The following is a 9556-nucleotide window of genomic DNA, read 5'->3' as shown; positions in this document are numbered from 1 at the left end:
GCCCGTAGTAAATAGACCAGCAGTCAGAAGTTCAATGTTTTTGGTACCTCGAAATGCTGTCTTTTAACATTGTGGCCGTTTGAAATTACAGCGCTTGCGCAAGTCATTGCACGATTTGCGCCTAACGCGGTGCGTCATACAAATTCTTGGAGCTTGGTTTTTCTACGCTGAAAACCTTTTTGACACGAATTGCTGGAGATGTTAGCGTAGTTAGCCTTAATTGGAGTCCAGCTCAGGCCCTAACGTAGTTGGGTGCCGATAATTCAGTGTGATTATGTCCGATCACGAAGACCACACAACTGACGAGCGCGCCCCTGAACCGTCAACAGACAGTAACGCCCAGAATATGCCTTCAGCAAACGCTTTCGCGGATTTGTTCAAAGCTGCCTTGGCTCCAGTTCTGAGCCAGCTGACGAACTTGAACGAGAATGTGAGCTCAGTGCTCCTGAACGGGCACGACTACTCCGATGAGGACGGTCAAAACCGCCTCTAATGACGGGCCCGTCATTACAGCCATGAAAAAAACCGCCGATTTGGCGCTGGGCAAATACAGCCAAGACAAAGAACTGATCACCTTATTAACAGATGCTGTTGCAATGGCACTTCAATACAACCACCACGTGAATCACTCCCGACGCCTGGCCATGAAGAAAGAGATGCATAAAACCCATGCAGCTTTAATGAAAAGGACGTCTCTTTCCATGAGATCATGGCAAAGGCAGCTGGAAGTCTGCAGAGACCTTCCGTTAATATTACAACAAACCGGTTATTCAAGGAAACAGACTATCCTTGACCAGTGAAAACTTTGATATGTTTTTGGAATATTACATGTGCTACTTTGCTTCTTTTGTTACAGTTAGACAATATATTACAAAAATGGTTATCATCGTTTATGCTCAACCTCTTACTTTTGTGTGGATTTCATGCCTCTTGTTCGAGTGCATGTCGTACGAGTGCATCAACGCTTTAAAGTCTGATGGGATCTCTGCCTTCTGGTCATGTGACAGAATTGGAAAATTAAACGAGACTTACCTATAAGTTGAAGTTTGATTGAGATTATATCACCTGACATCAGAAGGCGAGAGAACACATGCCCTCCACTATCACACCCACCTTCTCTAACGCAATTTACCGGTCTCTTCCTACTTTTGGCTTTTTCAGCCTGCATGCTATTTTATATGCACCCTGTGCGTGGCTTTTAATTATGACTTACCCAAGCGCCGTGCTATCTATCTCAAAATATCAAGAAGCAATTGTTATTTGATCCAATAGCAAGTTCTCAAAACTCACATCACAGGAATTGTCAGGCAGACAGTAAGGAGAATTTCAAATGAGATCATGGGAGTGAAAATGTTAACCAAATATTAAACCCTCTCTCTCGCCTTTCTTCTTTCTAGACATCTTTCTGACTTTTCCCTAACATAAACTTCATCTGTAGGACATACAAGTAAGAGGTTTAATATTTGGTTAACATTTTCACTCCCTGGAGTCCTACACTTAAAAACAAAGCCGTAGTCCCAGAGACTATCTACTCTTTACGCCATTATTTTCTTTATCCAATAACTGTATGCATAATGATCATGACATATGGAGCAATAAAGATATCTAACTATCTAACGAAAGGAAAAATCAACGGCGCCATTTCAAACTGCAAGCGATCCTCATGCGGCAAACAAAGTCTTATTTTTCAAAGTAGTCGTGAATAAGGAAGTTTATTTCATTGTTATGGATTTTTAACATCTACAATAAAACCTTAAGCAAAGGAAGTTATGTGCTTGGGCTGTCCGTGCTCACTGACCCTTTGACGTTTTGTATCTACTTTCATGAATCTAAAATAATGGACGAATAAAAAGAGAATTATCTACTCCAGTCCTTAGGTAAAGATGACAGGGCTGATTAGGGCTGGGCTCTGGACACTTCCTCTATCATTATACGGGATACTGATTGCCATCCAGTGTAAGCATCCCCCAGTACATAACCGGGACACTGTCCTACCCATAACTCCACAGTAACCCTACCCTGTGGAATGTTTTCACAGTATCCCTCAAATGATCTGTGATGAAGCAGATTAGGACTCCCAGATGGCCAATTGTTGAACACAACAGCCTCAATTGTCATTGGTCCACTGCATTCATTTCCATTAAACTTGAAGAACCACCGATTGCATTTACTTGAAGTGCCATAGACTACTGTATTTCCCTGGAATGAGACTTTAATAGCTGTATCGGACTGCAGCTTGTTGAATAAGCAATCCTTAAAAAAAATGCCACGAATACAGTCTTAGAGCAACAAAATGCATTAAAGAGTGTTATAGAAAACGATTTAATAATACCCTTCTACCTTTCCTGCCTTCAAGAATGCACAGAATTGTTAATTGATGTTTTTAGTTTGGCTGCATTTCTCAAAAGTCTCTTTCAGAGATGGCCATGACAAGTGTGCTCTAACACTCAATCTTATTTTTTATCGCATTTTCAAGATATTTCTGTACCTTAATCTTTCCACTGTCTCTACCATCTTCATTTTTCCACACACACTGTTTCCAGTTGGTCTGTGACACTGCACTATTCACGATTTCTCCTTTCTCTCCTTTAGATCCCTGCTCTCCTTTCACACCCTTGATTCCTGGCGGTCCACTGCTGCCACGTGACCCTTCATGACCTTTATCTCCTTTTATTCCCATCATTCCAGGTGCACCATTTTTACCAAGTGACCCTGGATTTCCTTTCTGTCCTCTTGTTCCCGTCATACCTCTCGGTCCCTTGACACCAGGCTCCCCCTTAGCTCCATCTTTTCCTTGTTGTCCTTGCGGCCCTGGGGCACCAGGAATTCCTGGCATTCCTGGTATGCCATTCGAACCTGGAATCCCAGAAAATCCGGGAGCAAAAACCGATTCCTGAGAAAGAAAAAAGAACGTATAGTAATTGGATGGACGTACTTGATTTTCATTGATATTTAATTGTCCGCCGAAGTAGCACAGCAGTTTCTTCAGAAGCTAATCACGTTGAGAATGTAACTTCTTTTTATGAGAAACAGCTCAGAACATTGAATGATATCATAACCTTGTCGAGATATCCCTAAAAGAAAACTTTTTCCAGTAATGTTCTACTTTGTATTTGAAAACTTATTATTGATGAGGGATTTGTTTTGCGCTTAGCTTGGTAGACATGGGTAGTAAACTTAGGTGTGACAGATGAACGCTTCATGAAGTACATGCAATTTTACAGTAAAGAACCGCGGATAAAGCATGCTTAAGTGTACCTCACATGGGTCTTTGTCAGCGCCAGCTTGCGGATTCTGTTGTTGAGGACTGGTGGTTGTTCCCACGGAACTTACTTCTGTTTTGGATGAGAAAATCAACAAAGCAGCGAGGATCAGAAGCTTCGCCATTCTTCGAAAGTTGCTTCACACGAGCAGTTCGTGTTCTATGAATGAAAATATATATATCCTTATATTCGCGCCTATTTATATCCTAGAGAATTTCCTTGAAATGTAAACTGTAGGAAGCGATGGAGCTAAATGATAAGGAAGTCTCAAGCTACTCGAGATCACACACGTGTAAACAACTTAACTCTGATATCCTTATCACGTTTTTAATGAAGCACGTACCCCCTACAAATACATAGAATTTCCCGGAAACATCTGCGCAATGAAATGTTCCTTTCTGATCAAATGCGACATATTGAGAAGGCATAGAAATTTGATAAAGTCTGTGACTGACGTGATCTTCGTTTGGCCTTTGGACGGTACTCACGTATTCTGCATTAATTGTTAAACGTTCTAAATATCGAGTGTTAGACCTTTCTGACACAGTGTGATAGATTTTCATCTTCAAACTTAACCATATGTATTAACGGTACAAATTTCAGACGCGTCATGCTGCAAATCTTGTTAAACTGAAACAATAATGTTTTTGATTGAGGAAATGCGGGATATTTTTAGTTATTTTGACCCGGCCAGTCGTTAGTATCACAGAAAACCGAAACCCATTTCCTTCTGTACGTGCCTTTTTGTATCCGTTTTGAGTATTTTTATCGCTTTTGAGTATTTTTATAGAAAAAGCGCAGTATAAGTATTAAATATTGTTGTAATTATAAAAATGCGGCAGTATTAAAGCGGCCAAGTCGTCAGATGTTCAGTATGGTGTTCCTGGAGACCTCAAGCTCATTTCAGAGAATTAGAAAACTGCATGAATTGTCTATCTTCCTGTACATAAATTCACGTATAGATAACGCATGCTCATTGAAAATTGTCGAGGTTTTTTTTTTTTTTTTTAATTAGCTAACGCTTTTTTGAAGGGGAGAGTTATCATTTGTCAGTCAAGAACTATTACAGTACCTCATGACTACTTTGTTAGATCTCCTCTGGAACAGAGGTAAATTTTTCTCTGAAATATATTTAACATTTCTTAGTACAACCTTAGTTCTTAATTAAGCATATTGACCTTTTGTTTATTTTACAAAATTTAACCTCAAAGAAGTTTAACAAAATCTTTCAATTTAGCAAACGAAACTGTTAAGTATCTGTTACTTGATCTAGCTGGCGTGTTAATGAATACAGATGAATGACGGCCATAATCGGATGTTTACACACTGACTTTTTTCGTTGCGAAGCATTTCCTTCTGTACGTGCCTTTTTGTATCCTAAAGAATTTCCTTTAAATGTAAACTCTCAGCTACCATTCTAAAATAAGAATTTTAACAAGGAAGCGATGGAGCTAATAAAATGGAAAGGAAGTCTGAAACTACTCGAAATCACACACGGGTAAATAACTTGACTATGATATCCTTATCACGTTCATTAATGAAGCACGTAATCTACATAAATTCAGAGAAATTACCCGGAAAATCCAGGCCACGTAGCATCCCTTCTCTGATCAAACGTGACATATTAAGGAGGAAGAGATATTTGATATGGTCAGTGACATGATTTCCGTTTGGCCTTTGACCAAATGACCAGTGATTTCAGAAGGGATGTGATAAGGTACGGTGTTATCGAAAACAGCTTTATTTCCTTTCCTTGTTTCCTTATTGGGTGAATTTCCTAGAGCTTCCCAGAAGTTGTGATTATCCATGATCATCCATGAAGATCATCAGAAGACAACCAGCATGGCCGTGTTTATGACTTGGCATCTGAGGAAGATGATCGGTCATGAGCTCGCCTCAGTTGCAGTGCAGGATGTGTCATGTTCTTCATGCTTAGCGTGCGTATATCCAGATATGCCATGGATACATGCGGGAGGTTTGGAGAGCACGAGAGACTCGTGAGTTGTTCGAGACGAAGCTAAGATCATCCTAAGCTTCTAGACCAAGAAAATTTTCCAGACTAAAGCTACTTTTAAAGGAAAGCTAAATTTACTGCTTAGAAGCGAAAAAAACGTACCAATTTCTTGCATGAATCGTTGTTTACTCGAATTCACGGCCTGAAATTGCGTACCTTTGTGTTGAAAATTCTGAAAATTGCATAGGGCAGAATGCTGTGACATTCATTAAATATTCATGATCACCGAAGCGCAAATATGCGCTCTGAAAAGCCCAAAATTAGAGAAGAAAGGGCCATAATTGGCCAAGTAGCGTTGATAAAACTTGCTTTCCTGATTTCAAGAATTAAAAATCTTAAAACCCACGCACGGAATTTTGAAGAGGAATGTTGTATCAACAATTTAAGACTAAAATAAAGAAGATTGAACAAGTGGAAGGAGTATCCTTCTGCACTTGAAAATAAGGAAAAATTGACCCTTTTTTGTATGGAGTCCGTTTTCCAAAGCAAATTTCTGAAAACTTTTACTGAATTTCGACAACCCACGCACGGTTTATGGAAAATTCATCTTTTCTCATCAAGAATCTGCAAAAAGTTTACAAATTGGTCAACGGGAACCACTATCCTTTTCAGTTTGAAAACTGCTGGTTGAATTCGCGTTTGAAAATGGCGCGTCTTGAGCGAGCGAGCTATTGTTTTAAGCCTTCGATGGAATAACAATGGTTACCAAGACTAAATAATAGACCATTCATAAAAACCATTCAGTTGTAAAATTATTCACTATTACCGCGAATTTTAAAAGTAAGTAGAGTAAAGCAGCTGGTTTATTCAAACAGCCGATCATATCGCGCAATGGATAAAGTCATGGAAAACGTTAGCGATCGGGAGCTCTTTTCAGAGCTCGTTGACAACCCGATCAATCCGTTACATGTACATATAGTGCCTCCATTTGTGAAAGAAAACAACCCGATGTTTTATCTTCAAATAAACGGAGAGGCTGCGTTCAAATGGCGAGATAGTTATGGTCAGCCCTGTAAAGTATTTAACTTACTCCGAGTTTATTCAAACGAAGGAAGAAACAAAAGCGGGTTGTGGTCACTCAAACAAAGGAGTAACAATAGCGCACTAAAGTCATTGTTCAGTTTGCCGCCACATTCAAGTTAATGAGTATTGCCGCGCGTTCATAGCAACCAAGAAAAAAGCTTCTTTCTGGGCTTCCATGAATAGTAATAAGCGTTATGACAGACCTATGCGTCTTCTTGAACTGTAAGTAAATGTCACAAGAACAATAGCGATTCTACGCTATGTGTGCGATTTAAAACAAAATCTCCTATTGGACAATACTTTTTTAAGACATGTCAACACTTTAATTAGCTTAGATGTTCAGTATGGCGTTCTTGAAGACCTGAATTATCCGTCTTCCTGTACACACGCTCATGTATGATCAGCGTATGCTCATTGAAAGTGGCATTTAGTTTCAGATTAGTTTCGAGTAACATTGTTTTCGAGTGTCTCCCCCTGGAAAAATGGCGTTTTTCCAAACATCATGCTTAGAATTTTTCAATAAGCTCAAAATAACAATGTATTAGCTCACGATTCTTTAGTATTTCACTACGCGCCATGCACTGCACATCATGCACTGCGCATCATGCACTGCGCATAGATATCACGTAATCAGTTGAATAAGCGCGTGTACTCCCCCTCCCTCCCCCTCCCTCTCTCCTCCCCATCCCTCTCCCCTCCCCATTCCTACTATCAGAAGGAAAAAATTGCAAATTCTTTAAGTGGGAGCAAGAAAAGCAGTTTCATTATGGCCATTACTCAGGCTACAGAATTCATCTTTTGTCAAAGTGTAACACCATAGGGATTTTTTTTTAACTTACGTCATTATTTCGGCATTATCTTCGATGCTCTTGCTATTATAATCATGCATTTATGCTATCAAAATTATGCACTGAATACGGGTGAAAAATTTAATCTTACCTTCAGGAGCGTTGCAGACATTCACTCTCAATTATTTCGCATGCCGCTCCAAAAGGCGGGAAAACCGATACAATTTTCCCACTTGTGAAAAAAAACCGTATTACCCTTCTGATTAGTCAAACGATATTTTTAACTAACGAGAAAAATCCCATGACCAATGGGATTGCTTTTCATCAAAGAAAAACGATTTTTATTCGGTACGTGAGTTTACACTGAGTAAATCCCAGTACTTCATTAATACGTTAGATTACGCTATGCAGATTTGTATAATACTGCATCATTCTTCTGCATGGCAAGAGTGATGTTTAGTTTAATGAAAATTTCATTTCACATCTCATGTTTTGACTAAAGGAAATATAATAGATACTATTTTTATGAGTTTAGGCTCTTTGTGCTTGCTCGCCCTTAATCATTTTGTATTTACTTTTTATCGACAGTAAATCACAGATGTGCCACCAGATTCAAAGGACTTACCACAACAAACAGGATGGAGGAAATATGTCTCTTTAAAGAGAGACTAGTAAATAAAATTTAATTGAAAACATGCTAACTCAGTTGCAAGACTGTGATAAACATTTTTCTTTTGTGTTTAAGGGACAACTCTTTTTTCTTCATCAATGTGTTTGAAGGGTTTCAAGACTATTTTGCAAGAACTGAGAAAAAGACGAAGGAAATGATGATGAACAGTGAGAGATCCTTTTCTGGTTGGCGATATAGCCAACATGAAAAGAAGCATATACAGCTGTATCACTAATGATTAAAAAAACTGTCTTTTTTTTTTAAATTAAAACATGCTCAGTTTTCCTTCACAGGCAGGAACTACCTAATTTACCGCCTACAGTATGTCGTATTGAGGCCTTACATTCCTTTAAATTCTTTATAATTAATCAGGTATAAGGACTACCCTTCCGTATTAGACATTTATTTTACCTGCTGTGCATAAAATAGGGGAGAGCACTTCACATGTCAGGTTTAATGCAAAAACAAACGGATTGCAAATTATTCAGGAAAAACAGGGAGGGAACCAAATTGTCAAATTTGTAAAAAAAACCAGCTTTTTTTTGTGGAGTAATGGAATGGTAACAGGGAATATTTTTAGAGCAAAAGTTGTTACTAACAAAAAGTTAGACAAATATCTTGCGATGTTGAAAATTGGAGAAAATCTAGAAAATCACGATGATGGAAGAATGGAAAAAAAGTTAAAATTTTCTTAAACGTTCCCTACCAAGGTCTGTTTCGAAAAATGCAGTAAAAAAATAGCTCGTGATGCTTGTTTTTTAATTTATGGAAAAAATTAACCGATTTTAAACGACATTGACTCAAAGCGTTCTTCGAGGCGTTGCCTATAAGATCATGATTTCCATTCTCGATTAACGGGCCTCCTGCACGTTTTTAACTATATCTTCTTTTTCCACTGATAATTTTTTTTATGTCTCTCTGAATTAAAGGAGACAATTTTTACACCAAATTATCCAATAAACAATATTAGTCAATGTGCCTTTTCAAGAGCAAAAGATCAAAGTAGCTGTTTACCTCGTCCATTGCCTGAAAACCAACACTTATTCAACTGATTACTTGATATCTATGCGCAGTGCATGATGCTCAGTGCATGATGCACAGTGCAATGCTGAAAAGTCAGCATTGAGTGCAGGCGATAGGAGTGATCAGGTCTGGGCTCTTGACACTTCCTCTAACTTTATATGGGACAATAATGACCATCCAATGTAAGCCTTACCCAGTGATTCACCGGGACATCTTCCTACCAATAATTCAACGGTCACCTTGCCCTGTAGGATGTTTTCACAGTATCCCTCGATATATCAAAATATCAAGTAGCGATTGTTAGTTGATCCAATACCAAGTTTTCCAAACTCACATCACAAGAATTGTCTGGCAGACAGTAAGGAGAATTACCAATAAGATCTTGGGAGTGAAAACGTTAACCAAAAAGTTGACAAATAAAGATCAAACCTTGTACTTGCATGTGCTACAGATGAGATTGTTTTGTTGTGTTTATTAAATTAAAGCAAGGTTTACTTTGTAATGTGTGGCACTTCTAAGAGGGTGGCAAAGGGTTCTTGCGTGACGCGTGATGGCCCCAAAACTTGCAGGGTGACGCGTGATTGAACCCAAATTATCCGCGTGACGCGGGACCGGACATCACAACTTGATGCGTGGTTTTCTATTTTACAAGTGCGTGACGCGTGATTTACAAAACTTACTAATTAGATATCCGTGATAGTAAACGCTCTTTGGCCAAGAGGAAACCAATCATTCAAAGGAAATAGAGTCTTACAAAGATCAATAAACCATGGCA

At 38.8% G+C, this 9556-nt stretch overlaps 1 protein-coding gene and 1 long non-coding RNA gene across 2 annotated transcripts; one reads left to right on the top strand and one right to left on the bottom strand.

Annotated features, from left to right (window-relative positions):
* Nucleotides 1–1772: 1772 nt before the first annotated feature.
* On the bottom strand, nt 1773–3387 carry LOC113671972 (uncharacterized). Its single transcript, XM_089207896.1, has 3 exons — nt 3259–3387; nt 2489–2893; nt 1773–2253 (listed from the first exon to the last, which is right to left on the bottom strand). Exons 1-3 carry the CDS (start codon nt 3385–3387, stop codon nt 1897–1899), a joined length of 891 nt encoding a protein of 296 aa, XP_089064022.1. The 3' UTR covers nt 1773–1896.
* Nucleotides 3388–3977: 590 nt separating this feature from the next.
* LOC149044948 (uncharacterized) lies at nt 3978–8517 on the top strand. The gene is made up of 2 exons (XR_016186878.1): nt 3978–5260; nt 7677–8517. It is a non-coding gene; the product is annotated as an uncharacterized LOC149044948 (long non-coding RNA).
* The last annotated feature ends 1039 nt before the right edge of the window (nt 8518–9556 follow it).

The sequence above is a fragment of the Pocillopora damicornis genome, chromosome 5 (assembly GCF_964200805.1).
Source record: "Pocillopora damicornis chromosome 5, jaPocDami1.2, whole genome shotgun sequence".
NCBI classification, from domain to species: domain Eukaryota; kingdom Metazoa; phylum Cnidaria; class Anthozoa; order Scleractinia; family Pocilloporidae; genus Pocillopora; species Pocillopora damicornis.
The sequence above is the reverse complement of the archived record's forward strand: the minus strand, read 5'-3'. Positions and strand labels throughout refer to the sequence as shown.

What these genes read in the sequence shown, in the direction of transcription:
- LOC113671972 (XM_089207896.1), bottom strand. Translation starts at nt 3,387, where the DNA reads ATGGCGAAGCTTCTGATCCTCGCTGCTTTGTTGATTTTCTCATCCAAA. An exon ending in CTGACAAAGACCCATGTGAG is followed by an intron (nt 2,894 to 3,258) that starts GTACACTTAAGC and finishes TTTCTTTCTCAG; the next exon opens with GAATCGGTTTTTGCTCCCGG. An exon ending in GAGACAGTGGAAAGATTAAG is followed by an intron (nt 2,254 to 2,488) that starts GTACAGAAATAT and finishes ATTTTTTTTAAG; the next exon opens with GATTGCTTATTCAACAAGCT.